Consider the following 22,114-nt stretch of genomic DNA (forward strand, 5'->3'; position numbering starts at 1 on the left):
TTAAATTCCTTCCCTTTAGGCACCCCCAAATCCTCCCCCCCCAACCTTCCCTGACTAAAATACACACCTGAGAACTTTGAAGTGAGCTTGGACAGACCTTGGAGAGGAAAAAAAAGTTCTTGTCTTCTCTGGCAGAAATCTAACAGCCTAGCTGGGTTATTGCACAATCTGTGTGCTTTGATCTCAATCAAATTTCAGGAAATAATCCAGGGGGAAACATGGTGACAAACATGTACAGATAAACACATTGGCCGGGTGGGTGGAGACCCAGGGAGGAGAGAAGCGAGACTCATTTCTACACAGGCCGAAAATGAGGAAGTTGGGATGAAGCTGGAATGTTTCTTTCTTAAAGGAGAATATTTGTACAGTAGCTCAGGGTTGAACTGATGTTCCCTAGTTGGGCCACGAAATGTCTGCGAGAAAACCATGAAGCTCAGAGAGCACCAAGGACCCCACAGTCTTCCTCCTTCCTCCTCTTCTTCCTCTCCCTTTCTGGCACTGAAGATGTTCCCTAGTTGGGTCACAAAATGTCTGCAAGAAAACCATGAAGCTCGGAGAGCACCAAGGACCCCACAGTCCTCCTCCTTCCTCCTCTTCTTCCTCACTCTTTCTGGCACCGAAGATGTTCCCTAGTTGGGTCACAGAACGTCTGAAAGAAAACCATGAAGCTCAGAGAGCACCAAGGACCCCACAGTCCTCCTCCTTCCTCCTCTTCTTCCTCACTCTTTCTGGCACTGATGAGGTTCCCTAGTTGGGTCACAAAATGTCTGCGAGAAAACCATGAAGCTTGGAGAGCACCCAGCAACCCTCTTTTCCTTTTTGTGTGTTTTGAGATTGATCAATTCAGAGGGGTAATAAAAAAAACAACTTTTAACACTGACTCCAAAGAAGAAACAAAGGAACGCCAAAACATCTGGCAGGAGTACAAAAACCCCAGCTGGAATGCAATCCCCCCCGCACCCAAGGAGGGTCCGAGGCTGACTTGAACAAGCTGAAATTCAGGCTCCTGCCCGAAGCTCTTTGGAGCCCCGGAGGTCAGCTTGCAAGCTCTGGAATCTGGGGCTCCCCAGCCAAAGGCTTCCCTTGGCCCAAAGCCTCCTACCTGGGTGCAACCAGGTGGGACAGAAACACCAAGGACCACCTACTAGCAGGGAAAGCTGCTGGCCTTGCATCCCACCCCCGTTCCTTCCCACCTCCATCACTAAGGACTGTCATCATTGCCATGTGAGTTGTTTCGAAGACGGGCGGCTGTATACGTTTTTTTAAAAAAAATAAAAATTGGATGAAATAAATAATGGTTGCTTTGGGCAGCTTTGTGGGAGGGAGGGAAGCCACTGAGCAGGCATGTGTGATTGTGTATGTAGTATGCAGCTCTCTGGGGCGTCCATGCAACAAAGATAAAACAGCACTCAAGCTGAAGAGAACTGCTGTCCCTTCCTATGGAGCCTCTTACTCTTCTTTTTCTCTTTTTTTCTCTCTCTCTCTTTCTCTTTCTCTCTCTCTCTCTCTCACACACACACATCTCTCTCACACACATCTATCTATCTATCATCTATCTATCTATCTATCTATCTATCTATCTATCTATCTATCTATCTATCTATCTATCTATCTATCTCTATCTGTCATTCTCTCTATGTCTTTATCATTATCTATCCATCCATCCCTCTATCCATTCATCCACGATCTCTATAGGTAAAGGTAAAGTTTCCCTCGCATATGTGTGCTAGTCGTTTCCGACTCTAGGGGCCGGTGCTCATCTCCGTTTCAAAGCCAAAGAGCCAGCTTTTGTCCGAGGACGTCTCCGTGGTCATGTGGCCGGCATGACTAGATGCCAAAGGCGCATGGAACGCTGTTACCTTCCCACCGGAGTGGTCCCTATTTTTCTACTTGCATTTTTACGTGCTTTCGAACTGCTAGGTTGGCAGAAGCTGGGACGAGTAACAGGTGCTCACTCTGTCACGCGGCACTCGGGATTCGACCCACCAAACTGCCGACCTTCTGATCGACAAGCTCAGCGTCCTAACCCACTGAGCCACCGCGTCCCTTATGAGCTCTATATCCATCCATTATTTCTGTCTGTCTCTTTCTATCTGTCTATCCTCTCTATCATTATACATCCCTCCCTCCCTTCCTCTTTCCCTCTCTCTCTTTCCCTCTCTCTGCCTGTTTTTTTATCTCTCTCTCTCCATCCATCCCTCCACCCAGAGGGAAGGAGCCTGGAAGGAGCTGGGGTGGGGGTGGGGGTCCTCTGTGGCCTGGGTGAGGGCTGGGGCTGTCCTTCCCCAAGACAACTCCTTCTGTGCACCATGGGAACATTTGTGCATCTGCTGAGCACATGTGCGCAGAGGCGAAACTCTCTCACTCATTTTTCAACCCAGCTGCAACTTTTGACATCATGTTTATCTTTTCGGAAGACATTTAAATTCCTGTGGAAAAATAAATGACACAACAAAGCTGAACTCCTAATGGATTCCCCCCACCCGTTATAGTAAAGATCCATGCGGGTTGCTTGATGGTGCAGATCGCTGGCTCAGAGATCACAACTGAAAAACACTCCCCTGCCCTCTGCATTTTTCATACTGGCTTAACATTGTTAACTACATTAATACAGTGCTTGTTGCACTGGGATGGATGTTCTCTCGGGAAATGGGGTTCAGAGTCTCTGCCACCTCTGGGTGCTAAGCTTTTTTCAGAATCTACCATTTACATGTCCATCTCTTTAGGAGAATTTTCTCCACTGCTGTCAGAGCCACCCATGAATAGCTAAAGCCAGCAACTTCCTTGTCTGCCACACATGTTGCAAGAATCTGCCCAGACTGCTATTTTCCCCCCAGGGAATGACCAGATAAACTTCATGGATCTTGGCAAAGGCCAAGCTTATGCTGTTGTGCAAGGATTCCAAGCTACACTCTCGTTTAACCCCTCTTTCCAGTTTGGCTGGCCTTTTCTCAGACGGCTCTGCCATTTCCATACTAATGAGTCTGATCTTCCACTCTGGACCAAATCCTCTCTGTCCATCAGCTTCTTAATCACCGAACGCAAAATATTAGAAGAAAAAAATGCCCAAGTGTTTTGCTCTGGTGCCCCATTTAGTTCAGTTCTTTTCATTGTGGATCATCTGAAAGCTGAATGCAGGAAGTCCTCAACTTACCATGATAATTGACCCCAGAATTAGAACTATAATAGTAACTTGTGCTACTAATTTGTTAAGCCGGTCTCAATCTCTTGTATAATCGTGCTTAATTCAGGGGATATCCATATCATATCAATTCTAGACCATGATTTGCACCTGTTTGAATAAAATGTATATTGTGATTTTTTTTGTTCTTTTCTCTCCATATATCCTGTATACAGATTTCTTCTGCCATTTTATTTTATTTTTATTTTTTTATTTTATTTCATATCCCCAAAACCCACCCAACCCAAACCACCCCCCTTCCCCCCCACTTCCCAGAGCTAAATACAGGGTTATAGATATAATAATCATATTCTAACTAAAAATTATCCATAATATAAAATTAACCAAATTCAAAAGTGCTTTAACTCCCCTTTAACATAAATACATACAAAGTACTAACACTGAAATTAATAACAATATCCCTCTAAAATCTACTCATAAGCTAAATGGAACTTTTTAGTCCCATATTTATTCTGAATATAATCTATCCATCTCCTCCAAACTGAAATATGTCTTTCCTGTGAATGATCCTTCAAATAAGCAGAAATCTTAAGACATTTCTGCAAGATTCGAAACTTTAAGCACCCATTCTTCTACAGTGGGCAAACTATCCTTCTTCCAATATTGTCCCACCAGTAACCGTGCTGCTGTTATCATATTCAACATCAAGTTAGTTTCTTTAACATCACAACCTACAATAATGCCCAATAAAAACAATTGCGGAGAGAACTTTATCTTTCTCTTAAAAATCTTTTGAATGTTCCACCAAATTTTATCCCAAAAAGCTTTTATATTTCTGCAAGTCCACCACATGTGAAAATAGGTGGCTTCTAAACTACCACATCTCCAACATTTAGACTGTAAGTTAGGATACATATTAGACAACTTTTTGGGATTCTTCTGCCATTTTAAAGAAAATCTTAGATAGTGTATCCCTAACTTTCCCCCCTATTTTGCTACTTCTGTAGTCCAGCTTTCCATCCACTATTGCATTAAAGTCCCCCATTAAACAAATGTTTTGATATTCCACTGCTTTTTTGTGTTAATTTTTGATAAAATTCTTCTTGTTTGTTATTAGGAGCATATATTGCTACCGTCAATATCCATTTTTGATTTAACATTATTTCCTCCATTAATATTCATCTGCACAGATATTTGTTTGGGGTTCATTGTCTCTTTGATATGTAATGCTATTCCTCTTTTCCTTTGTTGTGCTAGTGTGAAGTGGAGTTTCCCAATTTTGGGTTGTTCCAACAGTTTGTAATGTTGTCTTTTAATATGTGTTTCTTCGAGACAAACTATATCCATTTTTAATTTTTGTAGTCGTGTAAAAAAATTTTTTTTCCTTTTTGTGGGGGAGTTCAATCCGTTTATATTCATTCAAAAGGGCTGGCACAAAGAAGAGGGAGTCAAGCTATTCTCCAATGGGTGGAAACTAATCAAAGAGAGAAGCAACCTAGTGTTGTGATTCAGGGTCAGCCTGTGGGTTCGGCAGTTGGGTCGGACGACTCAGAGGAGGAGGGGGGTGTTGAAGACCTTGCTGAGGGGGTTGAAGATCTTGCTGATAGCCCTCAGCCAGGCCCCTCCCACTTGGTCACCACGGAGACCCAGCTGTGTGAGCCTGACAGTGTGGATGAAGATGACCCACAGCTGGCCCTGTTCAAGGACGCCCGACGCAGGAGGCAGTCAATTAGGAGTAAACAGAGGAAGGCAATGGGGCTTCTCGGAAGGAGGCAGAGAGAAGCCACGCCCTGAACTCTATATAAGGGGAATGTGTGGGAGGGCTGGTTTGCTGAAGGCAACCACTCGGATGGTTTATGTTTCTTTAAGCTCCTGTTTCTTGGTTCGTGTCTTGTTTGTTTTTGTTGCAATAAATTTGGCAGGCGTAATTCCAGCCTCTTGCCGTTTGTGGAGGGGTTGTCCCTGCCTTTTCTGCAGGGCCGGTAGCAGGCTGGTACAGAACACCTAGAACTAAGGAGAAACTTCCTGACAGTTAGAACAATTAACCAGTGGAACAACCTGCCTCCAGAAGCTGTGAATGCTCCAACACTAGAAGTTTTTAAGAAGAGACTGGCCAGCCACTTGTCTGAAATGGTATAGGGTTTCCTGCCTGAGCAGGGGATTGGACCAGATGACCTCCAAGGTCCCTTCCAACTTTTATTATTATTATTATTATTATTATTATTATTATTATTATTATTATTATTATTATTATTATTATTATTATTATTGATCATCGCACAGTCAGCCAGATGTTCAGACTGGATTTGGCATTTTTGTCTACCTATCGAGTCCTTACCAAGGACCTGGGATGGGCAGATGTGCATGTTTGATGTTATTACAGATATCGTCGCAGGATGGAAGCAGTTCCTAGTAAGGCCACCTTTTGCAATTGACTAATGGCGAATTTGTCAATGCCAGTGGTGTTCAAGTGGTGCTCCAGTTCTTTTGGGATTGCACCCAAGGCACCTCTTACTATTGGTACTGCCCTTGCTTGCGTTTGCCACAATCTTTCTATTTCTATTTGTAGGTCTTTGTATTTTGTTATCTTCTCCAGTTCTTTTTCGTCCATTCTGTTGTCTTCAGGCCCTGCCACGTCCACTATCCAGACTTTTTTGTCTTTCTTATCGACAACTGTTAAGTCCAGGGTGTTATGTTGCTGCTATTTATTATTATTGTTGTTATTATTATATCCCATTTTCTGTGTTTTCTGCCAGAAACAAGAAGTACAGGTGAATGCTGTCAATCAGGCACAGGTGACCATGAGATGCTGCAAACGGGCACAAGTGTAGGCTGGTTACCAAGCATCTGAAATGGCATCATGTGGTTGCTTGAAGCAGGGGTGGGTGGCAGTCATTGGAAAGTCCAATCCCGGTTGTGACTTCCTGGAGTTAGGTCTGTTGTAATTTTGAACAGTCGCTAAGCAACTGGTCGTAAGCTGAGGACTACCTGTAAGCTAAATACAGGTAGTCCTTGATTTATAACAACAATGGATCCCAAAAGCTCTGTTGCTAAAGCGAGACCTTTGTCAAGTGAGTTTTGCCCCATTTTACGACCTTTCTTGCCCCGGTTGTTAAGTGAATCACTGCAGTTTTTAAGTTAGTCACACGGTTATTAAGTGAATCCGGCTTCCCCGTTGACTTTGCTGGTCAGAAGCTGCAAAAGGGGATCCGGGACACCGTGACCATCGTAAATATGAGTCGGTTGGCCAAGTGCCTCAATTTTGTTCACATGATCCTGGGGATGCTGCAACGGTCGTAAGTGTGAAAAATGGTCATGAAGTCAATTTTTTCAGTGCTGTTCGTAACTTTGAACGGCCAGTAAAGTAAGGGTCGTAAGTCAAAGATTACCTATACGAGATCTCTGATCTATGGCTTCCTGTTCAAGGTGTTTCTAGTCTAATGTGCATAATGAAGAGATCGAATCAGGGAGGAGCCACCCAGCAAAAATGCCCACCAAATGCTTCTCTTAATCTAGAACAGGAAAGCCAGAAACGTGTGTGTGTGTGTGTGTGTGTGTGTGTGTGTGTTGAGGAGGGGGCGGTGTCTCTGCAAGTGAAATTCCACCGCCGGCTAGTGGTAGCCTTCCCCATTTGCTTCCCTCGAGGTGTGGGCTAGCCACAGCTCACCCTCTACGCAACATCTCCCATCAATCAAAGTGCCCTGATGGACAGACGGTTCTTGGAGGAGGGCTTAATTGATGGATGCCCTTCTATTCCCAAGTGCCATCATTCTCAACCAAGGCAGTACTAGCTCATCTCCCCTTCTGCCACAGATGATCAAGCGTTGGGGAAGGAAACCAACATTTCCCCCACCCCACCCCCACCCCAAGGAAAGAAATGAATGACCACAGAAGAAGGAAGAAGACAGCGTTCTGTTTTCGTGGTTTTGGAATGTTTTGTATGCTCTTGTTTGCACCTTGTGTCATTTGTAGATTGGATAAAGCCAGCATTCTGGCTTTGAGATGGACAACCCTACAAGCTTAAACAGAAAAGATGATAGACCGATCCATCGATCACTCAATACATGATGGATAGTAGATGATAAATAGATGATAGATATCAGATATAGATGATGGATAGATATAGATAGGTAGATGATAGGTAGAAAGATAGATGATAGGTAATGATAGATAGATAGATAGATAGATAGATAGATAGATAGATAGATAGATAGATAGAGATGGACAAATACACACACACACACACACACACACACACACACACACACAGAGAGAGAGAGAGAGAGAGAGAGAGAGAGAGAGAGAGAGATGATAGATAGATAAAACTAGTCAACAACCTCAAACTTCCTAAACCTTTACATTTTTCCAAATCCCTCTGCTACTAAGAAGCACGAAAGACCCAAAAGCCCAAAGCAAAAAGGATGAGCCTCCCCAGACTTGGTGTCCCCCAACCTTTTGCTCCTTTGTCCTTTCAGGGAGGGCTTTGTGGGGCTCTGCGTTCCCACTCCTAGGACTTCTGCTTCCCCTGGGTAACCCTTCCTTCCTTCCTTCCTTCCTTCCTTCCTTCCTTCCTTCCTTCCTTCCTTCCTTCCTTCCTTCCTTCCTTCCCTCCTCCCTCTCTCCCTCCCTCCCCTCCTTCCCACACCTGTGGGCCTTATTGAGGGACAAGGCACAGCCGGAAGAGGCTCTCCGATGCACCTCTGCTACCTTTCCAGAGCCAGGCCTGGCCTGCAAAATCAGGAGGCCACCCCATCTTCCCTTCAAAGAGTTCATAGATCCAGTTCCATCAAGAAAATCCTAAATGCAAGGATTTTTTTTTTTGGTCTTTCTTCCTGAGGAGCAAAGCTGAAGGGCCCCAGACTTTTGCAATGGAGCGCCAGGCGGTTCTGAGCCTCAGGACTCAAAGGCGGGCTGGCCCAGCAGAAGACCCCAAGAAAGGGAAGGTCTGCAAACTGCAACTCTCTTCCAGCTGCTCCCCCAGCAGGTATTGTGTGAAGCTGGGACGAGTAACAGGCGCTGGCTCTGCTACGCGGCACTCGGGATTCGACCCGCCAAACTGCCGACCTTCTGATCGACAAGCTCAGCATCCTAACCCACTGAGCCACTGCGTCCCTTACCTGGGAACTTAGTTAGACCCTAATTGCTTCTGGCACCGGGTTCAGCAAAGCCACGGAGGTGCTGTTTTAGTGCAGAAGGACCTTTGCAGAAACAGAGAGGGTGTGGAGGAGGAATCCTTCCGGAGGCCCTTAACGCACTGCAAGTGCCTATCTGAGTGGTTCAAATAATGTGTTCCAGCGTAGGAAGTTAAGCGTCGGGTCAGGAGACAAAAAGGAAAGGCTACCGTAGGCGGCTGGAATCTGACCGTTTCTCCAGCTTTTCTACTAATCATTATAGTTTGCTGCATTGCTAGGAAACTGGGCATACTGCAAATCCACGTTCTTCGGCCTCCGTGCCTCAGAAATCTACCACACCCTCTTAGATTTATTCTAAGTCACAAGGCTGCATGTGGGCCATTCCTTTGCAGGTGGTCTTCGACTTGCAACAGCCCTCAACTTATTTAGCGACTGCTGGAAGTTACAACGGCACTGAAAAAAGTGACCATTTGTCACAGGCGCCACCATTGCAGCCTTCCCGCGACACGTGATCAAAATTTGGACGCTCGGCGATTGGTTCAGATTTAGGACAGTTGCAGCATCCTGGGCTTGCGTCATCCCCTTTTGTGACCTTCTGACCAGCAAAGTCCGAATGGGGGAAGCCAGATGCACAACAATTGTGTTATTAAACTTAACACCCGCAGTCAGGGCTTTTTTTTCTCATAGAACGCTCAGAACGGAGTTCCGGCACCTTTTTTGGATGGAACCTTGTAGGATAGGCAAGGTGACTTGTATGACATGTGTGAGTTCCGGCACCTTTTTCTTTTACAAAAAAAGCACTGCCTGCAGTGATTCACTTAACAACTAAATGGGACAAAACTCCCCTAACAACTGTTTTGTTTAGCAACAGAAATCGGGGTTTTTATTGTGGAGGTAGGCCAAGGATTACCTGTGCAGACAGGAAGATGAAAGGCCCCAGAGAGACACCATCACAAGCGTGAGGACACACGCAGGTCCCCTATCGCTGCCTTCTGCAATCTACTGAGCATCCGTGACCCAAGTGGCTGAAGGCAACTGCGGTTGCACTTTAATTCATCTAATCCTCTTCGAAAACAGGGAAGGCCCCTGTCAGTAGCAGCAAATGCTGTGAAAGGGTTTTGAATAGAGGGGGTCCTCATTTTATAACCACAACTGGAGCCAACGTTTCCACTGCTAAGCAAGGCTTTGGTTAAGTGACTTGCGCCTGACTTTAAGCAAAAAGCTAAAGTTGCTAAGTGAATCAGGGGGGGTAATTAATTGAATCGAGCTCCCCCCCCGACGCTGTTTGTCAGAAGCCAGCTGGAAATGTTGCAAATGGGGATCACCTGACCCCAGGATGACTCAACTGTCATAAGTACATGCCAGTTGCAAGCATCTGAATGTTGATCACGTGACCACGGGGAATACGACGACTGTTGTTAAGTGGAAGGACTGGTCATAAAGTCCATTTTTCCCAATGCCGTTATAACGACGAACAAGAAGCACTGAACAAATGGCTGTAGGTCGAGGACTGCTTCTATCCCAATGATCTTTCTGATAAGATCTTGTAAGATTCTTACGACAGAGGGGGAAAAAAAATAAGCCCTCTCTTTCCGTCTGATCTGCACGGCATGGGATAAATTTTTAAACAGTTTCTGCCTCTCCTTTTTGGTGCTTCCTCTTCTCCGAAGGAGAAAGTTCCAGAGTTATAATTTGTTTGCATATCTTAGTGGAATCTGCATGGAAAACAACAGATCCCTAGAGACGTCTGCCTGGATCCGGGCACACATTTTCATGTAGGCTTCAAAATGTACCGTAAACAAGAATCAGGCTAAAAGGAACTTCACGCTGGAAACAAACAAACATGGCAATAGAGAACACCCCCCTCCCTCAGGGTCCCAGCAGATGCCACTGCAAACGACAAGGAGTGAACCCGCAAAGGGCACGGGGGGGGGGGCACGAGAGGGAATAACAGTAACAACAGAGTTGGAAGGGGCCTTGGAGGTCTTCTAGTCCAACCTCCCTGTACCATTTCCGGCAAATGGCTGTCTAATTTCTTCTTAAAAACCTCCAATGAGGGAGCACCCACAACTTCTGGAGGGAAGGAGTCCGACTGATTCATTAACAGAGTTGGAGGGGACCTTGCAGGTCTTCTAGTCCAGCAGTCCCCAACTTTTTTGGCACCAGGGGCCTGTTTCATGGAGGACATTTTCCCCCCCACAAACTTGGGTGTGTGTGTGTGATGGTTTTGGTTTCCCTTGCTCCCTTCAGCCATGTGGCCTGGTTCCTAACAAGCCATACAGACCAGAACAAGGCTGTGGCCTGGGGGTTGAGGGCCGCTGTTTTAGACCCCCCCACTCTGCTCAAACAGGAGACCCTGACTCTAGCATTCCAGACAAGTGGCTGCCCAATCTTTTCTTGAAGACCTCCGGTGATAGAGCATCCACAACTTCTGAAGACCAGCCGTTCCACTGATTAACAGAATCACCGAGTTGGAAAGGGACCTTGGGGGTCTTCTAGTCCAACCCCCTACTCAAGCAGGAGACCCTATACCAGTGATGGCGAACCTTTTAGAGACCGAGTGGCCAAACTGGAACCCAAAATCCACTTATGCATCATCGGGTGCCGGGTGGGCGTGGCCCATTGGGTGGGCGTGGCCCATTGGGTGGGCATGGCCCATTGGGTGGGTGTGGCCCATTGGGTGGGCATGGCCCATTGGGTGGGCATGGCTGCGGTGGTAATGGCAGACTGGGTGGGACTAAAAAGTTCCATCAGTCAATTCCAACTTTGCGAGATCATTTTTCCCCCCGCGAAAAGTTGAAATTGATTGATTGACTGAATCTTTTTTATTTTTTATTTTGCACATGGTGGCAGAGGCCTAAAGTAAAAAGGTTTTCTAAAACCCAGCTGAAGGCCTAGGACTGGGACGACAGTGGCACGCAAAGCCCACAGAGAGGGCTCTGCATGTCGCCTGTGGCACCCGTGTCATAGGTTCGCCACCACGGCCCTATACCATTTCAGACAAAAGGCTGTCCAGTCTCTTCTTAAAAACCTCCGGTGAGGAAGTAGCCACACACAACCTCTGGAGGAAAGCTGCTAATTGTCCTCATTGTCAGGAAATTTCTTCTTAGTGCTAGGTTGCTTCTCTCCTTGATTAGTTCCCATCCGTTGCTTCTGGTGCTTTGGAAAATAGGCTGACCCCCTTTTCTTTGTGGCAGCCCCTCAAATATTGGAGCAATGCTATTATGTCACCTTTAGTCCTGCTTTTCATCACAGTGGACGTACCCAATTTCTGCAGCCATTCATTGCATTGGTGGAGCAGTGGGCTAATGGCTCCCTAAGTAACACCAGCTGCCTGCAATTAGTGCAGGTTCGAGTCCCACCAGGCTCAAGGTTGACTCAGCCTTCCATCCTTCTGAGGTAGGTAAAATGAGGACCCAGATTGTTGGGGGCAATTAAGCTGACTTTGTAATAATGCTGCTTGGGGCCCCCCGAAAGCCCTAATAAGCAGGCATATACATAGAATGAAGGCTATTGCTAAGGACATTGATTTGTGCTTTAGATTGTAAGCCGCCCTGAGTCTTCGGAGAAGGGCGGGATATAAATGGGATTTTTTAAAAAAATGTTTTAACTTCCAGCCCCTTAATCATTTTTGTTGCTCTTCTCTGCACTCAAAGTCTCAACATCTTTTTTTTTAACCAATGCAATATGGAAAGGAAGGGCAGGGGAGGCTCAGCAGCCCCCCCCCCTTTTCAGCTTGGCTGTTCTCCCCTTTCCTTCTGCTGAAATTCACTCGGTACTTGCTCGGCAGAGAGAGCCAGTGTCTTTGCCACCCAGCGTTTTCTGCAGCAGCGTTGCCAATCACAGCCGGAATGCCAAAATCAGCTGAGCTCAGTTTTGGAAGAAGGAGCTCAAAAAACAGTGCACACCTCAGTTGCAGGTGGAGTCCAGCCAAGGGACACAATTAGGTGCGACCGAGCTGCGTGCCTCTTTTAATTTTTATAATGGGGTGAGCTGTGGGGGGCGGGGGCGGGAGAGCACATCAGGCTGCCCACCCAGGGCCCAAACCACTGGAAGCCAAATGTGTGGCTCATTTATTAATTCCACCCCCACCCCCACCCCCCTCTCTGGATGGCTTCCCAGCTCGGAGGGCTGGTTTTGTTGTTGATTGGCTTGGCTTGTTCCATGTCGCTTTCTGTCAAACAGCCCGCATTTTCCTCGGCGACTGCCAGCTCTTTAGTGACAGATTGGCAGGCTGCAGGGAGGTGACAGGGAAGGGAGACTGTCCACCCGGGAGTCCTTCGCTCTCCCTGGCTGTCGAGGGTGGCTTTCTGCCAGCCTCCCCAGCCCTGGAACCGATGCTGGCTTCCACCTGCTCTGCAGCGGGGAGGAACGGCAGGGGAGGGGGGCAGCATCCGGCCCCTCTGCCAAAGACTTCGTGGTGGGGTTTTGGATTCACAGAAGAAGTCAGGAAAGAGCAGAAAGGAGAGCAGGAGAAAATGAAAACAAACTCCAAGACCAGCTGGGTCCTCTCTGCATCAGGCAGTCTCTGGGATGATAATTCTTCCACACTGTGCAGCACAAACGTCCTGCCTCCAAGCAGAGAGAAGAGAAGAGAAGAGAAGAGAAGAGAAGAGAAGAGAAGAGAAGAGAAGAGAAGAGAAGATATGGAATGGAATGGAATGGAATAGAATAGAATAGAATAGAATAGAATAGAATAGAATAGAATAGAATAGAATAGAATAGAATGGAATGGAATGGAATGGAATGGAATGGAATGGAATGGAATGGAATGGAATGGAATGGAATGGAATGGAATGGGGTGGAATGGAATGGAACGGAACGGAACGGAACAGAACAGAACAGAACAGAATAGAATAGAAGATATGGAATGGAATGGAATGGAATGGAATGGAATAGAATAGAATAGAATAGAATAGAATAGAATAGAATAGAATAGAATGGAATGGAATGGAATGGAATGGAATGGAATGGAATGGAATGGAATGGAATGGAACGGAACGGAACGGAACAGAACAGAACAGAACAGAATAGAATAGAAGATATGGAATGGAATGGAATGGAATGGAATGGAATGGAATAGAATAGAATAGAATAGAATAGAATAGAATAGAACAGAACAGAACAGAACAGAACAGAACAGAACAGAATAGAATAGAATAGAATAGAATAGAATAGAAGATATGGAATGGAATGGAATGGGGTGGAATAGAACAGAACAGAACAGAACAGAACAGAACAGAACAGAACAGAACAGAACAGAACAGAATAGAATAGAATAGAATAGAATAGAATAGAATAGAATAGAATAGAATAGAATAGAAGATATGGAATGGAATGGAATGGAATGGAATGGAATGGAATGGAATGGAATGGAATGGAATAGAATAGAATAGAATAGAATAGAATAGAATAGAATAGAATAGAATAGAATAGAATAGAATAGAATAGAATAGAATAGAATAGAATAGAATAGAAGATATGGAATGGAATGGAATGGAATGGAATGGAATGGAATAGAATAGAATAGAATAGAATAGAATAGAATAGAATAGAATAGAATAGAATAGAATAGAATAGAATGGAGTAGAGTGGAGTAGAGTGGAATGGAATGGAATGGAATGGAATGGAATAGAAGAATGGAATGGAATGGAAAGAATAGAATAGAACATAGAAGAATGGAATCGAACGGAACAGAACGGATGGAACAGAACAGAACAGAATAGCTTTATTTGGCCAAGTGCAATTAGACACACAAGAGACTTATCTCCCCTGCAGAAGCTCTCAGTGTACATGTAAAGCAACAGAGTAATCACCATCATCTCATCATAATAACAATAAGAGGGGGTAGCAAAGAAGAAGGGGAGGATAATGATAATATACAGCCATACTACATCCTTGGACGTAAGACAGTACTGTAGGAATTAGGTGTTCAGGCAGAGTGATCGCACGAAGGAAAAATCTGTCCCTGTATCTAGCTGTTTTGGCATGCAATGCCCCATAGCACCATGCCAGGAGGATAGGAGTGAAACCATTTACGTCCGGAATGTGCAGGGTCTGTAGACATCTTCTCAGCTCTCCTTCTGACCCGTGCAAGGTACAGTCTGGTTGCAATGGGAAATCTGGAATTTGGCCATCTCAGAACCATCTCATCTCAGAACCAAGTCTGGAGCAAAAGGAAATCTGGAAGGCTCTGGGGAACAGGCCTTCTCCGAGGGTCCCTCCCCAGCCTGATTTCCAAGGGGAATTGTCAGCCCCTTTTCTTGCAACAAAGTTCCCCAGTAATATCTGTAGGATCAAAGGCTGGGGCTAGTTGGGAGGCAATCACAGAGCTGAATCTGAGCTGGGAGGGGACCAGCCAAGAGCAGTTGGGCTGCCACCGGGGAGCTGTCCTTGGTGCTAGGTTGGCTCCAGGTTGGACTTCAACTGAGGATGACATTTGGGAAGAAGTAGTGGGACGCGGTGGCTCAGTGGGTTAGGACGCTGACCTTGTTGATCAGAAGGTCGGCAGTTTGGCGGGTCGAATCTCCAGTGCCGCGTAACAGAGTGAGCGCCTGTTACTCATCTCAGATTCTGCCAACCTAGCAGTTCGAAAGCAAGTAGAAAAATAGGGACCACTATGGTGGGAAGGTAACAGCGTTGTGTGCATCTTTGGCATCTAGTCATGCCAGCCACATGACCATGGAGACGTTCTCAGACAAGTGCTGGCTCTTTAGCTTTGAAATGGAGATGAGCACTGGCCCCTAGAGTGGAAACGACTAGCATGCATATGAGGGGGAACCTTTACCTTTACCTTTAGTGGGCTTCGTATCACAAGGGACCAGATTATCTGAGGAACCCTCCCACCCAGACTTCATGGATCTGCTATTTTTATTTATTCCTTATGATTTTATCACAAAATTTATTTGCTGCCCCTCTAGTTTCAAAGTGAGTCTGGATGGCTTACGATATAAAAACAGGAAAATCATCAAATATAAATATACCCAATAAAATCACCATACAAACAGAATAAAATCATTAGCACGAGATGGAGAAGGGGGTATCTGGATTCATGGAGGGAGGGGGGAAAGATGGGGTTAGCTCTTAATTAACCAGCTCCAGTCCAGTGGACTGGATGTTAAAACATATGAAGAATGGTTTCAGGAATTGGGTATGTCTATTCTAATGAAGAGAAGGATGAGGGGTGACATGATAGCAGTCTTCCAATAATTGAGGGACCACCACAAAGAACAGTGAGTCAAGAGTACCTGAAGGCAAGACAAGAAGCAATAGATGGAAACTAATGAAGGAGAGAAGCAACCTAGAACTAAGAAGAAATTGCCTGACAGTGAGAACAATCAACCAGTAAAATGTTGTCTCCAGAAGCTGTTGGTGCTCCATCACTGGAGGTCTTCAAGAAGAGACTGGACAGCCTGTTTGAAATGGTATATGGTTTCCTGCTTGAGCAAGGAATTGGATTAGAAGACCTCCAAGGTCCCTTCCAACTCTATTATTCTATGTTCTATGTTCCCTTCTTCCAGGAATGCATAAGATGACAGACATCTCCACAGACTGTCCTAGAACTGGGACAGCCATCCCACAAACCAAGAACAGTTTATTGTAGAAAAGCTAAGACACCCTCACAAAAGAATTCTAGGAACTGTTGAGTATGAGAACCAAGCTCCATTTGTAGATATCCAGATTCAAAGCTATTGTGCTGCCTCCTCCTGTCACACTCTACAATGGGCCGAAGGACCCTCCGTTGGGTGGGAAGCTCAGTCTGCCTTTGATTTTGGCAAAGGTTAGAACCGGTAACAGGTTGTGTGAAAATTCACTGTTACACTAACTGGCCTCCGAGAAAGACAGATTAACAATTGAAACTTCCTAAATCCATCTTCCTAGCCATCTGGCTGACTCTTGAAAGTTATGGTACATTTCATCCAAGGCTCTGGCATTAATCAGGCGCTAGGAGAGAGTGCATGTGTCTATTAAATGAGCATTCTGCCCATTAAAATCAATTACTTTGAAAATGCCTCACCTAACTAGTGGCATGCAGACTTAAGTGCATTGCCATCTCCAGGAGACAAGTCCTGTCCTTAAGAAGCCTCTGGAGTTTGGCATTTTTTGACTCACATCCTCCATTGGGGTGAGTGCTGGAACAATCTTGCCCTAATGCAAGTCAGGCCCTGATGCCCCCTAAGTGAAGGGGGAGAGGGCAGTCTCTTCAAAGACAGGCAAAGGGTTAGAGGCAAAATCTTTGGGCTATAACTGCCCAAATATAGGCTGCAAAATCCAGATGACCACTAGATAGCAGCAAAGGGATACAGAAAATGAACTCCATGCTGTCATCTAGTGTTCCTCTGGAATAATCAAGTTGTCATCTGCTATCTTACATCTGATGCAGCCAACCAACTAGGAAAACAAGATGGACAAAAGGAATATTGCCGCTCAGGAATGCAAATAAAGAGTAAGGAAACTGCGAAGAAGCTGGATTAATTCTTTGCATCTATTTTCATGGCAGAAAATGTGGCTTTTTGGAACAGATATTTTCCCAGAGGGTGTCGGAGGCAGGGAAGCAAATAACAGCGACAAGAATTGAAATTCTCTACTTATCTGGCTGACCAAATCAAAAGAAAGACATTGCTGGGTGCAGATAGGATCCCTGGGAAATAGCAAATTCAGTTCCCCCTATAAAACAACAGAGTCATTCCAGTTTTAAAATAGAGATACAGGAAATGATAGGATGTTTTAAGGTCTCCTCTGTGTGTTTGATAGCAGACAAAATGGGAAAGCAACCAGAAAGCCAAATCTTGTTTTTTTCCATAACCAGATCTTGGATTGATGTCCTTTTATTACAGAGAGACGTGGCCTTAACCAGCAACAACTTAAAACCAGGTGCCCAACAATCTAACCGGCAGATGGTCAAAACTGGGCCACGAAGAGGTGATTATCAGTCCCAAAGGTGCTTCTTCAAAAAGCAACTGGACTTTGTTTTTTGTTCGAAGACGTTTTGCTTCATATCCAAGAAGCTGCTTCGGTTCTGCGGAAGCTTCTTGGTCTTCTTCGGTGTTCCAGAGTTACATGATCCCTCCTTGTGACTTTCTGACTGGCAAAGTCAGTGAGGAAGCCAGGTTCATTTTACAACCATGTTACTAATTTTACAACTGCAGCGATTCCTTTAACAATTGTGGCAAGAAAGGTGGTAAAATCGGGCAAAAGTCACTTAACAACTGTCATGCCTAGCCACTGAAATTTTGGGCTCACTTGTGATCGTAAATTGAGGACTCCCCTGTAATCTCACAATTACTCCCAAGACATCACAGTGGGCCACCTTGACTCCAACCAGACTGGACTCTGCAAAACCAGATCCTGGAAGGGTGTGGCACCTGGCTTAGTCCAGGTCAACAAGATCAACTCTGTAGTTCATCAACAGGGCACCATCCAGGGACCCCAGTCTGTCCCAGCCAAGCAGACCAGGATTCGCATTCTTGATCTCAGTCCCATCTAGCCCTGAGAAGAGCCTCAAGGCCCTTATCCTGGAGGCTCTTCATCTACCTCATATGGTAGGTCCTCAAACCAACAAACAAACCAACAGCTCAGCAATACAAGAGACATCGGCCACGCTATCATCTGCCACGCATGTGCGTTTATCAAAGTTATAGCTTCCAAAAAACGTCATCACAGTCTCAGGCTGCATCAAGAGAGGGATAGAATGAAGATCATGTGAAGTGTTGGTACAACTTTATAAAGCCTTGGTAAGACCACTCTTGGAGTACTGCATCCAGGTTTGGTTGCCACAATCTAAAGAAGATGTTGAGACTCTGGAAAGAGTGTAGAGAAGAGCAACAAAGATGATTAGGGGACTGGAAGCTAAAATATATGAAGAACGGTTGCAAGAATTGGGTATGTCTAGTTTAATGAAGAGAAGGACTAGGGGCCATCTTCTAATATCTCAGGGCTGCCACAAAGAAGAGGGGGGGGGTGTCAACCTATTCTTCAAACCACCTGAAGGCAGGAGAAGAAGCAATGGAGGGAAACTAACCAAGGAAAGAAGCAACCTAGAACTAAGCAGAAATTTTCTGACAGTGAGAACAATCAACCAGTGGAACAATTTGCCTCCAGAAGTTGTGGGTGCCCCATCACTGGAGGCTTTTAAGAGGATATTGGACAGTCATTTGTCTGAAATGGTGTACGGCTTCCTGCCTGAGCAGTGGGTTGGACTAGAAGACCTCCAAGGTCCCTTCCAACTCTGTTATTCTGTTATTCTGAAGCATGGCATTCCACAAGCAATTTCATCAATAGAAACATCAACCTACAGAATTCAAATCTACACATAACCAACAGTGAGAGCACCAACCCTCCACCAACCCATGCAACTCCCCCTCTCCTGCAACCAGCACTTCATCTCTCAATGACTCTCACCTGATGTGACCTCCCCATCACAAGACCTGCCACCTGACATGACCCATACCTGACCCATCACCAGAACCCTCACAAGACCCATCAGAAGACCCCCACCTGGCATGACCCATACCTGACCCATCACCAGAACCCTCACAAGACCCATCAGAAGACCCCCCACCTGGCATGACCCATACCTGACCCATCACCAGAACCCTCACAAGACACATCAGAAGACCCACCACCTGACGTGACCCACACCTGACCCATTACAAGATCCATCACTAGACCATCACCTCATCTGACATGACTCACACCTGACCCATTACCAGATCCTTCACAAGACCCATCAGAAGAACCCCACCTGAATGACCCATACCTGACCCATCACCAGAACCCTCACGAGACCCATCAGAAGACCCCCACCTGATGTGATCCCCACCTGATCCACCACAAGACTCCATCCCCCTCCCCTGCAATCAGCACTTCATCTCTCAATGACTTTCACCTGATGTGACCTCCCCATCACAAGACCGTCACCTGATGTGGCCCACACCTGACCCATCACAAGATCCATCACTAAACCCATCACAAGACCCGACTCACACCTGATGTGACCCCTGCCCCCCATCGCCAGACCTACTAACCACACAAAGCCTTTATAAGCAGAAGAACACTGACACAGACACCCCCTCAACTCTGCTGAAGATGTTACCTAGCCTGGTAACGAAACATTCAGAAACCAACCCACAAACTCAGAGAATCAACCTTCACCCTCATTCTCCATCTGAGCTACAGATATTTGCCACTATCAACATCTCAGCTCAGTCCAAATGTACTGATTTTGAGTACATTTATGCACCTAGTTTGTTAGTTGCTTTTCTGAAAAACAGTATAGCTCTTCATTGTGGAAAATAAAGTAGGTTATAATTGTCACTAAGTCATCTCTGACTCTTCACACCCACATGGACCATACCACGCCAGGCCCACCCATCTTCCACTGTCTCCCAGAGTTTACCCAAATTCTTGTTCATTGTGTCGATCCAACCATCTCATCCTCTGCTGTCTCCTTCTCTTTTTGCCTTCCAACCTTCCCAACATTAGGGTCCTCTCCAATGGATCCTCTCTTCTCATTAGGTGGCCAAAGCATTTGAGTTTCAGCTTCAGATATTAATGAACAACGAAACAACTGAGGAATGCACAACATCAGCTGAGGTGGGTTTCATAAATCCCAAACAGCCAAGCAGGCACAGAATCCCCTTGTGAAAGAACCTCACGGTACTTACTTCCAACTTTGAGGTTGACCCGATCTTTGAGGTGCCACGAAGACCCCTCATAGCAAGAGTACTGTCCATTGTGGGAGAGGTCCACATTCCGAAGGACAAGGTGGGAGCCGTTGAGATGGGAAGCATCCAGATCAGTGCTGTTGGCTGTCCAGGTGACAGGTGTCCCCTGGTCTACCGATCTACATGGTATCGTCACATCGGTCCCCAACTGCGCGTAGTGGACGTGGGATTCTGGAGTAGAAAGATAAGGAAATATTTATTTATCTCCGTGGGGCAGTGGGGAGGAGATGGGCTTATTAGTTCATCAACAGCAGAAAGTCTTGAGTTTCCTACATTCAAAAAACTGACATGTAACTGGAGGATGTTCTCCAGCCTCTGTTGCTACACTACAATTTCTTGCAGGATTAAAGGAGCAAAGGTAAAGGTAAAGGTTCCCCCGCACATGCGTGCTAGTCGTTTCCGACTCTAGGGGCCGGTGCTCATCTCCGTTTCAAAGCCAAAGAGCCAGCGCTTGTCCGAAGACGTCTCCGTGGTCATGTGGCCGGCATGACTAGACACCAAAGGCGCACGGAACGCTGTTACCTTCCCACCGTAGTGGTCCCTATTATTCTACTTGCATTTTTACGTGCTTTCGAACTGCTAGGTTGGCAGAAGCTGGGACGAGTAACAGGCGCTCAATCTGTTACGCGGCACTCGGGATTCGACCCGCCAAACTGCCGACCTTCTGATCGACAAGCTCAGCGTCCTAACCCACTGAGCCACCGCGTCCCATATATATATATATATATATATATATATATATATATATATATATATATATATATATATATATATATATATATATATATACATATATACATATATACATATATACATATATATGTGTGTGTATATATGTGTGTATATATATTGTGTTTTATCAACAGGAATAAAATGCAAAACAGAGTAAACAGAAAAACATACACCCAACATTAAGGTCTATGGAGATTCTCTGTCATCCAGACCACAGTTATCCAAAGGTGCTTTTTCAGGAGGCAACTGGACTTTTTTTGTTTTTTTCTGAAGACGTTTCACTTCTCATCCATCTGGCTCTGACTGGATGGTGGGGAATGGAAGGAGCTAGTCCGAGCGGAAGAATCTTCTTGTGTGAGAAGTGAAACATCTTCAAAGAAAAACAAGAAAGTCTAGTTGCCTGGTGGAAAAGCACCTTTGGGATCCAACAGTAACAACAACAAAAACTGTATACAAAAAAGAAAGGAAAAAAATGATGCAATTAAGTCTAATTGGCTGGATGCCGGAAAGAAAATAATCATAATAAAAAAACCCTGATAGCTCATGAAATTGATTGGGGGGGTAATCATATTAACCACTTGACTTTGCTGTCCGAAGATCTCAGCTGGGCTTTGCTGGGATGTCCCTGACCAGCCAACCAAAGGCCACGTTAGTCCAGGATTGAGATCCCCTCCAACCTCCTGTTGTGATTCAGCGTCAGCCAGTGATACAGGCAGCTGAGTCTGATGATTCTGAAGAGGAGGAGGAGGAGGGATTTGGAGAGCCTTTGGTGTCAGAGGGAGGCTCTGATGCACTGCAGGACTCTCAGCCTGTCCCCTCCCGTCATGTTCCTCATCAGACTCAGCCATGTGAGCACAAGGTATTGGATGTAGATGATTCAAAGCTGGATCTATTCAGGGATGCTAGGAGCAGGAGGCAATCCAGCAGAGTAGAACAGAGAAAGGCCATGAGGCAACTCGGTGAGAGGAGGAGAAGGCAATGAGAAACCACGCCTTGGGACTGCTGATAAAAGGGGAAGGTGTGGGAGGTGCTGGTTGCTGAAGGAAACCATTTGAAGATCTTCTGCTAGAGTCCTGGTCTGTTACTCCTGTTTAACTCTTGTTTGAACTTTTGGTGTAACTCTTGTTTGAACTTTTGATTTCTTTGTAAATAAATTTGGTTGGGTTTTTCCAGCCTGTTGACTATAAAAAGGGGTTGTCCCTGACATTCAAACAGGGCCGGTCGTAGGCTGGAACAGAAAACCTCCCCTCCTGCATTTCAGTGAATTACAAACCACCAATGGGGGTGGGGTGGGGTGGGGGAAAGAGAAACATCAAGAGGTAGGATAAAACCATGGTCTGGAGTTTTGTGTATTTCTTCACCTGTGAAAAACTGCAAGGGGT

The 22,114-nt window shown here is 45.6% G+C and overlaps 1 protein-coding gene across 4 annotated transcripts in view; it reads right to left on the reverse strand.

Annotated features, from left to right (window-relative positions):
• Nucleotides 1-22,114, reverse strand: part of CNTFR (ciliary neurotrophic factor receptor) — a gene marked incomplete at its 3' end in the record, with an annotated part of 319,967 nt that overhangs the window by 91,662 nt on the left and 206,191 nt on the right. For all 4 annotated transcript variants that reach the window (XM_083354881.1, XM_083354879.1, XM_083354878.1 and 1 more), the window contains one exon: nucleotides 19,941-20,171. In XM_083354881.1, the coding sequence (XP_083211007.1) occupies nucleotides 19,941-20,171 (231 nt within the window). The remainder of the gene's footprint in view (nucleotides 1-19,940; nucleotides 20,172-22,114) is intronic.

This window comes from Vipera ursinii, assembly GCF_947247035.1.
Source record: "Vipera ursinii genome assembly, chromosome: 2".
Lineage (NCBI taxonomy): Eukaryota > Metazoa > Chordata > Lepidosauria > Squamata > Viperidae > Vipera > Vipera ursinii.